The 16,896-nt window shown below is 35.4% G+C and overlaps 1 protein-coding gene across 1 annotated transcript; it reads right to left on the bottom strand.

Annotated features, from left to right (window-relative positions):
* Positions 1-1,362: 1,362 nt before the first annotated feature.
* On the bottom strand, positions 1,363-3,993 carry LOC110676629. Its single transcript, XM_021845263.1, has 3 exons — positions 3,866-3,993; positions 2,827-3,801; positions 1,363-1,775 (listed from the first exon to the last, which is right to left on the bottom strand). The coding sequence occupies exons 2-3, from the start codon at positions 3,597-3,599 to the stop codon at positions 1,538-1,540; spliced, it is 1,011 nt and encodes a 336-aa protein (XP_021700955.1). The 5' UTR covers positions 3,600-3,801; positions 3,866-3,993; the 3' UTR covers positions 1,363-1,537.
* Between the last annotated feature and the right edge of the window lie 12,903 nt (positions 3,994-16,896).

The following is a 16,896-nucleotide window of genomic DNA, read 5'->3' as shown; positions in this document are numbered from 1 at the left end:
AAGGTCATGTCATGAAGGACGTTGCGCCCCATTAAAAGTATAGTAAGTAACGCTCTTAGGTACGGATAAACTTAAGACGTTCAATAATCATTACAATGATTGTAGCAGCTGATGAACTGATGATGAGGACGGTTGCCTGAGATAGCTTCCGTGCAGCATTGTCGAGTTCGGTGATGTGTGTTTTTCGAAGTACTTTATTTTCTATTTTGTTAGAGAGGGTGATAGAAAAACAATGCAAATTGATATTTTTTTATTTATTTTTCTGTAGGGATTTATGGTTGTTATAATTTTTGATGAGTGGTCTTTCAACTCTAGACAAAATATTTTAGATTAGACGATTACAAGATACTCACTCCGAAGATATACTACATGTTTTGAAAATAAAGAGTCATATAGAATGTTGTGTTTAGAATAATAGCAGCGTAGGCTTTTCATACGGGATACGTTGCTCAACATTGTATTTTTTTAACGTTAAAGCCAGCTGTATTAGTGTTTTTTTATTATCTTGTTTTTATTTTCAACATAACAACTTTGTGGTCATATGAACATAATTTGAATAAATGGATTGTTCCTGAACACAGTTGCCGATTCCGTCAGGGCCTCTTTTGTCAGCCTGCAGGGGGGTGGCCCGTTTCGCATAAAAACGTTTCGCATAAGGCCATTTGGCATAAGGACGTTTGGCATAACGAGAATTATATGCCTTCTTTGAAATGCTACCTATTCTTGTATGAAACTGCTTTATGAGAAACGTCCATTATGCCAAACATCCTTATGCAAAACGACTTTATGCGAAATGTACTAACAGATGTGGCCAATCATAGGCACTTGGTACAGGTTCCGTCGGGGCCTCCTAGGTTGCTTACCCGTTTCATAGCGGAAACATACAGTGCGGCGCTTCAATCTTCAATTTTGAATTCAATTCGAATTCACGAAGATTGAGACGTTACACAGCATGTTTTGGCTATAGAACAGAAATATCCCCAAAGAGGCCATGACGGAACCTGTGCAGATAAAAAAACTATCACATTTCTCATAGTTGGCACTGCCGTGAGCCCAGTAGAATCCGGAATATCTCCGGCACGGTTACGAATTCTGCATATTCCATATATGAAAAGTAACTTAAACCTTTTGTAAGTCAATTGAGAGTTATTTCAAAAGAATCGAATAGAAATGTATGAAACGGCAGATGTTTGAAAATGCATTGGCATTAGTCGGGGACCTAAGGGGTAATCAAAAATTGATCAATTGATCATAAAACGATGACATGAGGAAAATTTATAGGAATCAACAAAAGATATGAAACGAATAAGCAATAGCAAGAATAACTATATAAAATTCCGACTGGAATTCAATGGAGATTATAAACAAGATTCTGTAGTCTCATAGAAATATAGAAATCAATGCAATTTCTGATAATTTTAAACACGGCACTTCCAGATGTCATGTCTATATTGGTGACCCCAACTCACAAATGAAATATCACTCATATCCACTGAAACATTTATCTTCACCAATCCGCCACCGTTCAGCGCCATCGTCACTTACCTGTGTTTGAAGCGGCAATAAATCGTCTCCTCTTGCCGGCTCGGTTCGGCACGCTGTAAAGTGCATTGATTGCCGCATTGGTTTTGGCCGGGTTTGAACCTGGATTCGTACGATGCGAGGATGGCGGCCGCTGCATTGGTGGAGACACGCTTTTTGGCTTACGAATGATGCTTTCGACGGGCGTCCTCGAGCCGGATAGCGGAAACGAAGGAGGCGCCGAAACGGAGGCACTAAAAGCGACAGACAAGCGATTAATTAGATCTCATAAGCCCAAAATGCACTGCGATAAAAGGTGTGTTGATAAAAGTAAAGAATATCGTGACAGTTATTTTTGAATGCCTATATGAATTGTTATATTCCCATAAATACATTTGTTGAGGCTTAGTAACTCGTCATTGACACTTTTGATCATTGTTGACGTTCACTTAGTCGACAAAAACGCCATAGGGGCAGAGTTGCTTAATATCAATCATATCAGCTGATGGCTGATGGTCTAAAACTATCAATATCACTTGCGAGCTATCAATATCACTTTGATTTGACAACCAACAGCAGTGATGCGACATCGCACTCTAGATCAAAATCACTGCAGAATGAGTGATCACGTGGTCATTATCCATGCTATTAATGTTTTTCAGTGACCAACACATAGTTTCAATCTATCTGCAACACTGTCGAAAATATCTTACTGATAAATTGCCATTTTATGTGCTTAATTTAAAGCTAAACTTAACCCATCAGTGATATCCATAGTCTATCGCCATCAATGCACTGGTGATGGAGTAGACAGCATGATGTTGATGTGATATGGAATGATCCGATTTGTATCGCAGTCGGCCTGTACAAATCAACAAATTCAAAGCATTGATAGTGACATCGAGCAACTCTGCATAGGGGGTTTTCGTTTTAACAATGGGATTGTTCCTATCTGACATTTCGGAGGGGTCACAGAAAACAAAATACACCCAAAATTTAAGTTTAAGCCAAGAGGTGTGACAAAATCTCCAAAACTGAAAGAAAATGTATTTTTCGGCTTAATCCAAGGAAAAACAATTGAAATTTGATTAAACGTGTATTATTGAATCAAACATATCAATTTATAACTTGGAAATGGAGCAGCAGAACAATGTTATTAATTTTATGAAAGGATGTTTGCAACAAGATATACACTGAAACCACTATTACCTTATTACAATAATTTGTATGTAATCCCCAGTGGGTAACCCAGGGAAGCTTGTAAATTTTTATCGACACACCCTGTACCGCGGAACGGACACTCACTTGACGGTTGTTTTGTACTTGCAGAAAAAGTCCGGCCGGATACGGTTGCGCATCAGAAACAACTCGCAGGCACGCAGGATATCTATGTTGGTTCGGATGTTCAAATCGTTCTTGTTTTTCAAACTGAACGGACCCAGCGATTCACCTTGAAACTCCGGAATGTTGTTGAAGAAATCCGACGTCTTGTCGTAATCATTCCCCAGTTCATCCCCGCCCCGCCGGACGTTGAACGGACCTTTTTCCACATCTTCGTCGCTGCCAACGTCCGTTTGGATATCGCTACTCAAACTACTGCTACTGCTGTCGTTCGGTCGTCTCGTTGAGCGTTGACGCCTCCGTTCTGTACCTCGGTTCCTTCCGTTGACTCCACTCTTTCCAGTTCCCGATCCGTCAAGACTCGTTACCACATTCGACGATACAATTTCGCCATTGTCATTCTTGCCTTTCAATTGTTCTCTGGTGCTCCAAATAGCACTGTCGGTGTCTTCCTTGCCTGGACTCTTGCCGCTGCCTCCACTCGATCCAGGCCCACTAATTCCAAGTCCGCTGGGCAAGCTGCTGCTACCACTTCGACTGGCCTGACAAAATTTCATCTCATTATTCGTCAGCACCACAAACTCGTCCGCGTTGTCGCTGTCGAAAATGTTGCGGTGCAGCCGCTTGACATCGATTTCTTTCAGATCGATGATTCGGTTGAATTCATCATATGATCGCCGTAAGTAGTCCTGATGATGGTTGTTGGCCTGTTCGTACGTTTGATCTGGCAGCAACATGTCACCATCTCAGAGCCTCCTCTCATCGGGTCGAAACTGGTTTTCCGATAGGAGTGGTGTTCCGTCCGTACGCCGAATCTGGTGGAACCATGCGAGTGGCCTGACAGGGAGGACAGATGAGGCCGATTTATTCAATTTTCGAGTGAAGGAATTCTGTGCGGTTGGTTTTGTCTTTATTCCCGATTTGTCTCCAGTTCATTTGCTATACGAGGAAGCAAGTTTTTTTTACGCTGAATGTTGTGAAATTTTAATTTCATTTAACTTACCCTTCCACAAATATGTTGGTTGTATTTTGACGGCTGTTACGCGATTCCAGACCGAACAAGTTTCGATGCAATGTAAAAACGATCTGAAATGGAAGAAAATATAAGAGGCGTCATACCATTAAAAATAGACCAACTCCGTTGTCATAATGAATAACTTATTGTTATATTGTTATATTTTAGGCCTAATAACATATGGAATTTACAGCAAAATTCAGAATGTGATACGGGGATGAACCAGCCTCGGGCTGAATTTCCCCATAATAAAAAGTCAACCAATCAATCAGAATGTGATATAAACACATTTCCTAGACGAGAGTTTTCCTGAGTTCCATTGGCGTAGTTAGGATTTTCTGAAGGGTTTCTAGGAAGGATAACACATTGCGGTGCCAGAATTCTGCAGAGGTGTTATTTCGTCGCAACAATCACAATTATTATGAATAAGTGGTCGGCTTTAAGTCAGAGGGGACCAAGTACAAAACTTGGGAAAATTGGATTATTCTTTCAATATATGCGAAATTACCTTACCTCCTTTTCACTTTGATTAGATTTGATGAATACTGTAGACTGCGAGAGATACGTATTATTATTATTATCTTTATTAACGAGATTTGCAGCCCGAGGCTGGCTCATCTCGGAAAGAGATATGTATTGCTGTGTGCATTTGAAACGCAAATATCAAATGCGGGAACACCAAACGCGGTAAGATTTTCCACAAGAAATGCGATGTCAAAGATAGGTTTTTCTATCTAGGTCAGCGGTGATTTGGATAACCGTTGCTAGGAGTCCTTTGATTAGTTTGTGTTACCGCATTTGTGGGACATTTATTCAAGATTTGCACCTCAAATGCAAACAGCAATAATATATTTACTTTGGATGATCAATAGAAGCGATAAAAGCATGCAGTCAGTCCAGCTTATTACCATAACAGCTAAAATGATCAACTCGCTGAGGAATGCAAGGAAATGAAAAAACATTTTATGAGTTTTGTAGGATTTTTCGACATCGAATGATTATTCTACTCATCCATCATTAGAAATTCATAAATAAAAATTCGATGCATTTGATTTTGATTTTTGACCATTTACCATATTTGGATGGGTGATCAGAAATTGCAACAATTTCTGTGCAGACAGAGCGGACCAAGTGTTGAAAAGCAATAAACTGATTGATTATTGAATTTTTAGAATCAATTTCGGAGTCCTATAGAAATTTTATGGTAGTTCTATGGCGTGTGTATGAAATGTCCTAGAACCCGTTCATTGGACCGGTATATTTCGATCGGTACTCAAGATTTTCACTTGGTTCACTCTGACTGAACGCATATTTGAATATTTCTGAACTTCAATGCCCTGACCCTGCAAAACCTTCATTTTGAAGCTATCGTGATGCCACTGATTTCTGGATTGATGATATGGATTATTGAAGAATTTACGATATTGGTGTCGAAAGGTCTTGATTATCTGTTTATCTTAGAGATATGCACCTAGTTTGACCATGCATTAAATGATTGTTATTTTCCTAGAAATTGTTCAGTCAGATTGGACCAAGTACATATAGTACATCAAAATATCGTTCTATCAGAGGTTTCGATCATGATTTTTCATGATTATCACTTCACATTATATTGCTTGAAAGTAACACAAAGATGTGTAAAAATATTGAACCAACATTTTTACAAGTGGTCGGCGTTAAGTCAGAGTGGACCAAGTGACATTTTTCATATTTTGAAGAAAATGGGTTTAAAGTCTAACGCTCTTTAATTTTTGAACTCGTTTAAATTCTGGTTCAATATTTCTACACATCTTTGTGTTACTTTCAAATAATATATTGTGAAGTAATAATCATGAAAAATCATAATCCAAACCTCTGATAGAACGATTTTGTGATGGACTATGTGTACTTGGTCCACTCTGACTGAACTAAAGACCACCGTTCAGTGAGTTGGTTCACTCTGACTGAACAATTTCTAGGAAAATAGAAATCATTTTGTGCTTGCATGGTCAAACTGGGTGCATATCTTTAAGATAAACAGATTATCAAGACTTTTCGACACCAGTATCGTAAATTCTTCAATAATCCATTTGTCAATACCGAAATCCGTGGCATTACGGTTTGCAGGGTCAGGGCATTGAAGACCACAAATATTTAAATATGTGTTCAGTCAGAATGGACCAAGTGAAAATCTTGAGTACCGACCGAAATATACTGGTCCAATAAGTGTGGTCTAGCACATTCCATACACACGCCATAGAACTACCAAAAACTTCTATAGGACTCTCAAATCGACTCCAAGAAATACAATAATGAATCAGTTGATTGCTTTTTGATACTTTTTGACACAGCATTCATCAAATCTGGTCAAAGTGAAACGGAGGTAAGGTAATTTCGCATCTAATGAGAGAATAATCCAATTTTTCCAAGTTTTGTACTTGGTCCTCTCTGACTTAACGCCGACCAAGTTGAAAAATAACAAAGCGGTAGACTTTAAGCCCATTTTTCTCAAAATGTGAAAAATGTCACTTGGTCCACTCTGACTTAACGCCGACCAAGTGGTCTCTGAAAATTTCGTCTTGCCATCAAGTAGGCTGTTTTTGTATTTTCGACTTTTCAAGAGAATTTTCTTGCTTTTTTAAGCACGAACACGTCGCATTCCCTGTCGAATCCAACAGTGAATGAATGAGGAAAATCCGTTGACGCATTCTCAAGCTATCTCGTGACATACAAACACCATTTCATTTGTATTTATTTAGATTTCTCGCATAACTTCTGATCTCGCCCTAAAAGCCATTGGTAACCATGTGTGTAGCTCGTTGTTTCTGAGCATTTGAATGGATTTTCATGTTATTTAACAATGCTATGTGGAAGAAAGAATCATTATTTACCTGCCCGTGATGTTGGTTTGGATGCTTATTCTTTCATTTGCTCAGAAACAACGAGCTACACACGTGGCTACCAATGGCTTTTAGGGCGTTATCTCAGAGTATGCGAGATTTCATAGTTTTGGTGAATTTCAGAGTTCTGTTTGATCCTTCGACCTTGACGCTTGTTCCAGCGGGCGATGAGGGTAGGATCAAACATGTCGCACGTCGGCCGAGTTGTGAAATGAAAATGCGACGCGGATCGTTAGTAGTGTTTGATCTATTGATCGCTTCACTTGCTCTTGCGTGGGCGAGTGATGAACACTTGTTCGGCGTATAACGCAATTATCAAATTATATCGTCAATCCGATTAGTCGTGATTATATCATGGATCGCATCACCAATCACTGGTGACTCCCAGATTTTTACCTTATCCCACTAACCCAATATCCTTTCCAGGACAACTATGGAGATGCACAGGTGATCTCGGTAACAATGGTTGTCTAGTAACAACGGCTGTCGAACTAACATGCCTTCCCTTCCCCGATGACGTGGCCGGCGCAGTTATTGACTTTTAAAATTTGAGCTCTCGATTTGTACACATTGAAGAGTGGTAAGTAAATCCCAAGCCCCATTCATTAAATCTCTGTGCAACTTCGATTGTTCTGATCAATCACGGAGTTAGCAACTACGAATTGTACGGTCATCTATGCTTATGATTATGCTTAGTCCATAGTTTTTGTGAATTACAGGTTATTTCACATACAGTCAACTCTCCCTAACTCGATGCTTCGTAAATCGATAACGAGTTAGAGAACCATAGTAAAAGTTGGTTTTCACGGCTACCTTGATGATCCCTTGAAACGCAATTGGGTCCTAAAATTTTTAATGAAAAGCATGTTACTGTAACTACTTTAGCAATTTTTCCCGCTCAAATAATGGCTATATCATGTTTAAACTTTAATTTAAAAATTTGGTCCATAGGCCTATTCACATGACGTTCCAAAACAGCTGATCGGGAAGCTCTTTGACAGTTCTTCTATGAAAATGACAGCCTCGTGTATGCACCGGTCCTCCACCGATGTAAACAAATGCATAGACGACCTGTCACATGAAAAGGCCTATAAATGAACCTTGACACTTTTGATCATGTTTGACGTTCGCTTAGTCGACAAAAACACCACAGGGGTTTTAGTTCTACCACTGGGGTTGTTCCTATCTGACATTTCGTAAGGGACACGGAAAACAAAATACACCCAAAATTTGAGTTTAAGCCAAACGATGTGACAAAATCTAAAAAAATGTTTTTTGGGCTTAAACCAACGGAAAACATTAGAAAATTGAGTAAACATGTGTTTTTGGCCTAAACTTAAGCGTTTGGCACTAAAATTGGGACAGGGCTTTAGGACCCTATTGCACTGATTTTGTGTTCTGTAACTCATTACCTATCTAACTCAATGGTCCTTTCAATATCGAGTTTTGGAGAGTTGACTGTGTTGTGGTTTTCGCGGCTATATCATTTTGTTTCAAATTGCTATGCATAAGCAGTTTAAATAAATTTCAAATACCAATATAGACAATTTCATACGTAAAATTCATGGATTTACCTTCGAAGAGTCCTTCCTAGAATTTATTTAAAAAAAAACGCATTTTTTTGGACTCTGGGATTCTGCTAGGAAATCCTTTAAAGATTCTTTCATGTAATATTACAGGAACTTTCAAAAGTTTTATCAACGAATCTAATCGTATTCAGGAACGCCTGCATCTTTTTCGAGAAGGTATTTTGCATGTTTCTTTAAAAAAAAATTAAGAACTTAACGATTTTTACTGAAATTCTTGAACTCTACCATTTTTCTTTACATGATTCCTCCAGCAGATTCTCCAGAAACATTACCTTTGCCTTTAGGGATTTTACAAAACGCTTCCTAAGGTTTTCCCATGAAAATCTGAAAAAAAAAATCAATATTTTTCTCAACAATTTTGACAGTGTCCAATAACTTCACCAGGGATTTTTCTGATTTAATTTTTTCAAGTAATATTTAAGATTTTCTTTATTTACAGTTTTCTAGAAGAAATTCTGCAGAATTTTATGAATAAGATTTTCTCCCTCAATTTTTATTGGGAAAGCTCTTGTAGATAGCTTTCAAATGTATTTCACAATTTATTCTAAAAACAATCTAAAAATCTGGGATTCCGAAAGAAATTTTGCTTATATTTCATGCATCCATTCATTTTTCAGCAATAACAGATTTTTCAGAAATTCCTTAAAAAAATATCTGTAAAATATGCGTTTTAAGGTTTCCTTCATAAATTTAATATTGTAGAGGATAAAAATAAAATTTTGACTTCACTCAAAATTATGTTTACCTACAAAACAACATAAACAACTTATTTCCCGAGTTTGTATGTCTGTAAATAAAAACTCAAGTTGATGGCATGTAGTTTTTTCGGCCTGAATTTACTTGTTGAAGTCGAGTGAACATTTCTGAGCAGAAATTGAAATCTTTGATTACACTCAAAATTTATTTTACCCAAAATATTACGAAAACCCATATTTTTAGGACCAGTTCGCATGTACCTCAAAATTCAAAGCGATGACACACAGTTTTTTCGACGTTAAATTGATTGTAAAAGTCAAAAAAACATGTTTTTTTAAAATAATTCCGACGACACTTAAAATTTATTTTAACAAAAAACCACACGAAAATCGTATTTCTGGAGCTTTTTGGTTTGTAAATCAAAATTGAAGGCTATGACATGTAGTTATTTCGACAATAATTAACTTGCATAAATCAATTGAAAACTAAAAAGTAGAAAAATGAATTTTTGACTACACTTAAAATTATTTTTACCTACAAAGCTACAAAAACAACTTATTTCCCGAGATTGTTCGTCTTTAAATAAAAATTTAAAGCTATGACATGTAGTTTTTTTGCCTGAATTTGTTTGTAGAAGTCAAGTGAACATTTTTGAGCAGAAATAGAAATTTTTGATCACACTCAAAAAAAAAAATTTGATATATAAGGAAAACCCCTATTTTATGGAACCGTTTGACTGTAACTCAAAATTTAATCTGATGACATTTAAGTTTTTCAAGGTTAAGTAGATTCTGAAAGTCAAATGAACATGTTTGATTGAAAAAATAAATATCCGATTACAATCAAAATTTATGTTACCCAACAACACAAAAACGAGTTTTCCCTAGCTTATGTTTTTGTTTGTAAATCAAAAATTTAGGCGATAACGTGTAGTTTTTCTGCAATGAATTTGCTTGTAGAAGTTAATGGAGTATATTTGAGTAGAAAACGAAAGTTTTGATTGTACTTCAAAATTTTACCTAGAATACTACACAAAAACGTATTCTCAGCGCTAAATCTTTTGTAAATCAACATAAAGCCTGTCCACGATAAATTTCGGACACGGATGGCGGGTGTACCACAGAAAGTTCGAGAATTTTACAGAAAGAAGGATTAACATCCTTGTCAACTGTTTATTTTGTAGATATAACTCTTTTATTCTGAAATAAACAATTGTTTTTGTTGAATTATGAGTAACTTTTTTTTTGCTGCCATTATTTGGGTGTCCGAAATTTAACGTGGACAGGTTTTAGAAGGAAATTTTGAGTGTAATCAAAATTTGAATTTCTGCTCAAACATGTTCACGTGACTTCTTAAAGATATTGCTTGCCGAAAAAAACTTCACGTCGAGGCCTTGAGCTTTTAATTACGGACAAACAAAATCAGGACATAAGTCAATTTTTCTATTCAAACTCATTCACTTGACTTCTACAAGTAGATTTATGCCATGAAAACTACATATCATAGTCTTCAGTTTTGATACACAGACAAAAAAGCCCAGGAATTTCGTTTTTATGTGGTTTTCTCGGTAAAATAAGTTTCGAGTATTATCGGAAATTCATTTTTTAAATAAAACATTTTCATTTGACCTTCAAAATCAATTTCATGTCGAAAAAAACTATATGTCATCGCATTGAATTTTGCGTTACAGGCAAACGGGTCCAAAAAATAGTTTTTTTTGCAATATATTAGTGAAAAAAAATTTGAGTGTAATCAAAAATTTCAATTTCTACTCAAACATGTTCACATGACTTCTCTAAATAAATTCATGCCAAAAAACTACATGACATAGCCTTGAGTTTATATTTACAGACGAACAAACTCGGGAAATAAGTTGTTTATGATGTTTTGTAGGTAAAAACATTTTCGAGTGTAATCAAAAAATCATTTTTCTATGGACCGATGCACGTGTTCACTATCTGACGTTTGAGCGGTGCCGTGTTATTTACGTGACCATGGCAACGAGTGAATTCGGCACCGCTCAAACGTCAAATTAGTGAACTCGTGCATCGGTCCATTCTACAATATTCACTTCACCTCTGCAAGTAAATGCATGTCGAAAAAACTACATGTCGTAGCCTTCAATTTTGATTTACTGATTTACTGTTTTTTGTGTGGTATCCAGGGTAAAGTAAATTTTAAGCGTTGTCGGAAATTATTTTTTGCAATTTCTCATTGTAATAGGCTGCTTTTCATCACACCAATCTGTCGTGAAACGACCTACTTTCCTGTACTAAAGTATGCAGTGCGGGAATTGTCATTACGTAACTGAAACCAGTGCTGTAATGATTCATTACGCAACGTTTTCACATTACGAAACTTTCAAAAATAGCAAGCGATAGCAACAATTTTTCAAAAATAGTAAAATAATGGTGAATGTATTCCGATATAATTTCTGATACCCTCTAGCGGTCTTCTACGAAATTGCAAAAAATGTTGTACGGAACTCGTTGCAGAACTCGATTTTTACAGCACTCGTCGTAATTATCCTACTTTGAAAGCCTCGGAGGATAACTTTACGACTCGTGCTGTAAAAATCGTCATTCCGCTACTTGTTCCGTAAACTACTAATTTTTACTCAAACATGTTTACTTGACTTTAACAACCAATTTAACGCCAAAAAAACTATAGGTCATCGCTTTGAATTTTGAGTTACAGGCAAACGAAAAAACTAAGGGTTTTTCGTAATATTTTTTAAGTAAAAGAAATTTTGTGTGTAATTAAAAAACATGTTCACTATACTCGATCAAGCAAATTAATGTCAAAAAAACTACATGTCATCGCTTTAAATTTTCTTTTATTGTTGAATTTGTGGTAAAAATGCGTTTTTCAAAAAAACTAGGAAGTGTCTTTTGCTTAATTATTTTAGGTAGACGCAAAAATGAAAATCAATCTTAAATAGTGACCGGTTGCATTGCTGAATTTTTTTTTGAAAAATGCTTCGAAAACGACAGAGATATGCATGTTCAAAGTTGCACTTCCAACTTTTTTTTGGACCGTTGCACTGTTTATTATTTTCTCGATTTCATGCGCTTTTTGAATAGCGCCCAAACCGTTGATTTTAGCGATATAGTTTATTGGGAGAAGTTTCTTGGTATATTGAAGCAGAACTTTTGACGAAAAAAGTTTTGTGATCAATCCACCTAGCAGTGAGATAGAAAAACTATTTTTTCAAAAAATTTGGATAGACATATGGTGTCTTCGGCAAAGTTGTAGAATTGGCAATTTGAAACAATTTTGTCGAAGACACGATTTTTCTATTTCTTATACTTTTTGAGATATATGCCGTTGTATGTCAATGGCCCCTAAATATCATACTTTTTATTAGAACTTTTTTCCAAGATTTTTAACACTTTTTGTGTTTTCTACAAAGTTGTTTGTCATTGTAAAACCCGTTGTTTTGCTGAACATATCACTACCCTATCTTTTGAAGTAAAAATGTTATTCATGAATTAGAGTAAAGTGGGGCAAAAGTTCGAGTGGGGTAAAAGTTTCTTTTTAAGATTTCTAGCTCAATTTGAAACAAATCTTATAAATGTCATGGTGGTTCGAAAGCTATTCAAGTAAGAGACTTTCAATCCAAATATCATAAAAATCGATTGAGATTTGGACAAGTTATGGCTATTTGTTGTTTTTCGACGTGAATATTGTAATTTTTGGTCAAACTTTCGTTGCATTGAACCAATTGAAGATAAAAATTTGTTCAATATTTTATGTAAGGGCGTTTCTAGGCCTATCATAAGGTTGCTTTGAGGTGTATTAGTTTTTGCATAAATGCTTGAAAACAATTTTTGGCCCATAGTGGGGCAAAAGTTCGAATCAGCGGGGCAAAAATTAAACCGATGTATAAACTCACGGAAAAAATTGCAAATTGCCTAAAATCCACATATTATCTTCAAATTTAGTTAAATTTGTCTGATCGTGTGAAAATTGTCACCAAAATTTTCCATTTCCACTTAGTTTTGCGAAAAACTGCTATTTTTGAGTATATTACAATTAACCCGGTTTTGGGCAATTTTTCGATGAAAATTTAGTGTGTATTTTTCGTCAAACTTAAGTTTATGGCTGGTGTAAAGTATGCCTGTCATAAAAGGATCGATATTTTGTGTTTTAGTCAGCGAACTTTTGCCCCACACTAGATTCGAACTCTTGCCCCACCGGTGGGGCAAAAGTTCGAATAAGACAATCAATTTTGAATCTGTTATAACTAAAAATGGATAAATATTTTGACACAAGTTTGTTCAGCAAAATTATAGCCAATATGTTGAAGGTTCACTGTACGGTATTTGTTTTGTTTTAACTGCTATTGTTTTCCTGGAAACTTTGATTATACCACTAAGGTCGAACTTTTGCCCCACCTTACTCTACTCTTTTTTCAAGGGGTAGTTTAGGCCTCTATAACTGGCTTCGGCGCAAAATGGCGCAGACAGCTCTTACAAATCATGAAAGTACCATATCTTACCTTTCGGCATTTGATAAAAACTTGTGTCTATAAGCCTCTTTGCATGGGTTTTTACTATCAAACAAATAAGTCTTATTAAAACGAGATCGACTGATAATTCTTTTACTTTAAGAGATAGAGAGGTGCAATGTTCAGCAAAAACACGCGTTTCAAGATGCTGAACAACTTTGTAGAAGACATGAAAAATGTTAGAAATCTTGTAAAAGAGCTACGATTTTTTTAAACACAAAGTACACAAATTTGTATGAAAACACTCGTTTAAAATCATTTTTTTATAACTTTCTACTTAAATTTTCAACATTTTTCATGTCTTCTACAAAGTTGTTAAACATGTTAAAACGCGTGTTTTTGCTGAACATTGCACCTCTGTATCTCTTAAAGTAAAAGATTTATCAGTTATTCAGAAAAATTCGTAAGGTATTTTTCGCAGAATTAATATAAATAGTTTGAAATGATATAAGAAAATACTCTGTCAGAATTCCGGTGAAATACCAAGAAGATAATTTGGTAAGATTTCCGATAGAATATTAAATGGATTCCCTTGAGAAATTTCTGTAACAGTTCTTGGGGATTTTTTCATCGTTTTTTAAGAAAATTGAATAAATTTCCAGTTGAATCTGTTACAAATTTCATTTATAGAGTTTCTGAAAATTTCTGAATAAAACGAACTGGAACATAAAAAATATTATTGAAGAAAGTAGAAGGACGAGTTTTTTAAGAACTTTTTGGGGATATAGAGTAAAGTGGGGCAAAAGTTCGAGTGGGGCAAGAGTTTCTTTTTAAGATTTCTAGCTCAAATCAAATCAAAACTTAGAAATGTCATGGTGGTTCAAATGCTATTCAAGTAAAAGACTTTCACTCCAAATATCATAAAAATCGATTGAGATTTGGAAAAGTTATGGCTATTTGTTGTTTTTCGACGTAAATATTGTAATATTTGGTCAAACTTTCGATGCATGGAACCAAATGAAGATAAAATCTTTTTCAGTATTTTATGTAAGGGCGTTTCTAGGCCTATCATAAGGAAGCTTTGACGTGGATTAGATTTTCCATAAATAGTTGGAATCAATTTTTAGCCCATAGCGGGGCAAAAGTTCGAATCTGTGGGGCAAAAGTTCGACCCATGTATAAACCCACGGAATTTTTTTCAAATTTCCTGAAATCTACATATTATCTTCAAATTTAGCGAAATTTGCCTGATCGTGCGAAAAATGTCACAAAAATTTTACATTTCCCTTAGTTTTGCGAAAAACTGCTATTTTTTGGGTGTATTACAATTAATCCTGTTTTGGACATTTTTTGATGAAAATTTAGTGTGTATTTTTCGGCAAACATAAGTTTATGGCTGGTAGAAAGTATGCCTGGCATAAAAGTATTGATATTTTGTGTTTTAGTCAACGAACTTTTGCCCCACACTAGATTCGAACTTTTGCCCCACCGGTGGGGCAAAAGTTCGAATAAGACAAACAATTTTGAAACTGTTATAACTAAAAATGGGTAAATATTTTGACACAAGTTTGTTCAGCAAAGTCATAGCCAATATGATGAAGGTTCGCTGTATGGTATTTGTTTTGTTTCATCTGCTATTATTTTCCTGGAAACTTTGATTATACCACTAAGGTCGAACTTTTGCCCCACCTTACTCTAATATCATGAAAAAATTCTTGGGGGGATGTCTGCTGCTCCTCTGCCATTATATGAAAATTAACTTATGTGGCTTTGCGTTGGTAGAAAAATATCGCATAAACACGATAATATTGTATCTTGATGGCGCATATTTAGGCGCTTTGGTAAGGATTGAAAGTTAACGTGCTTTCCTGGCTTTCGACGGTACATTCAATTTTAAATTATAATACTTGAATATGGCATAACGGTTTAAACTTAAAATCAGTGGCGCGGAAAGTGGGTAGGACAGGTAGGACATGTACTACGCACAAAAACACCTGGGTAGGACACTCAAAGGATTGCCCTACCCACGATTTAGCAAAAAATAAAATAAAAAATAAGATCAGCAGAAAGCTTGTAAAATAAATTAAACTATGCTTCAGAGAAATTTCAGCGACTATAAAGGGTCCAACAGGTTCTCCATGAATTCTTTCTCAGATTCCTCTAAGAATAGCTTCAGGAATTATCATAGTGTTTTTATTATTTCAGGGTCTCTTACAGGGATCTCTTTCAAAATTGTTCTAGAGATTTATCTACTAATTTTTCCAGAAATTCTATTTCACAAAGGATGCTTAGAAGAATTTCTTCAGAATATGCTCCAGGTTTCCTTGCGACTACCTTCAGTAATTTCCTATCATTAAGTTTTCACCAGATATGTTTTTCACTATTTCTTCAACTGAGTTCTCTAGTTGTATTTACAGGAGATCTTTCCAAGATTTCCACAGGTTTCTACAGAATTGAGGAAATCCTCAAAAGTTTATTTTTGAATTTTTGAAAAAAAAAACGCTGTGGTTTTTTTTTTTTCAAGAAAGCCTGCATGAATTACTTCTGTTCATGTGGATTTCTTAAAGGTTCTTCAAAAAAAACAAAAAAACATTTATTTACTTAAAAATTTCTTTAGCATTTCATCCAAGTATTACTCATGCATTTTTTCCAAACATTAAAAAAAAAAAGTTTTCCCAAAAATTCTCATGCAACTTTTGAAAGTTTATTTAAGTTTTCACACCAGCTAATACTTTACCAATTTTCCCAATAATTCCTCCGATCATTCCTACACAAGCTTCTATAGAGATTGTTTCCAATGTTTTTTGAGGCATTCCTTTAGAAAATCCTGCAAAGTGCTATCCCGAGATTCGCTTGATTTTGTTTTTAAGTTTATCTTAGCAAATTATCTCGGAAATCCTCTGCAACTTACTCAAGAGTTCAGGCGTTATTTCAGCGATCATTGATGATTAATAGTGACTTTGATACTTCCACTAGTTTTATATGAGATAACTTCAGAATTTTTTTTAGAAGTTCTTCACGGATTTTATTCTTCTAAAATAATTCATTGGCATTTTCCTGGAGAAAATTTAAGTATGACAGGAGGAATTTAGAAGAAATCTCTGAGGGAATTGCTGAAGGTATCTTTAGAGAAATCTAGTTGAAATCTTATATTAACTCCCAAAGACAGTTTTATAGGAAATCCCTAGAAAGGTTGATTAATCATTGGATAAAATCTTAGAGAAACTGAGACTTTCTTGAAAAAATTCACAAAAAATTTCAGGAGGAATTCTGATGAGTCTCTGAAGAAATTCTGTTTCTGTGGTTTTCTTTGGGTGAATCTAGGTTGAATTCTTGAGGCATCCAAAACAAAATTCTTTAGTCAAACTCTTTAGGAAATTTTCGGAGTAACATCTAAACATTTTA

This window comes from Aedes aegypti, chromosome 2, assembly GCF_002204515.2.
Source record: "Aedes aegypti strain LVP_AGWG chromosome 2, AaegL5.0 Primary Assembly, whole genome shotgun sequence".
NCBI lineage: Eukaryota > Metazoa > Arthropoda > Insecta > Diptera > Culicidae > Aedes > Aedes aegypti.
Note: the sequence above shows the minus strand (reverse complement) of the source record. Positions and strands in the feature narration are given on the sequence as shown.

What these genes read in the sequence shown, in the direction of transcription:
- LOC110676629 (XM_021845263.1), bottom strand. Translation starts at nt 3,599, where the DNA reads ATGTTGCTGCCAGATCAAACGTACGAACAGGCCAACAACCATCATCAG. An exon ending in AAGTACAAAACAACCGTCAA is followed by an intron (nt 1,776 to 2,826) that starts GTGAGTGTCCGT and finishes TGTCGCTTTTAG; the next exon opens with TGCCTCCGTTTCGGCGCCTC.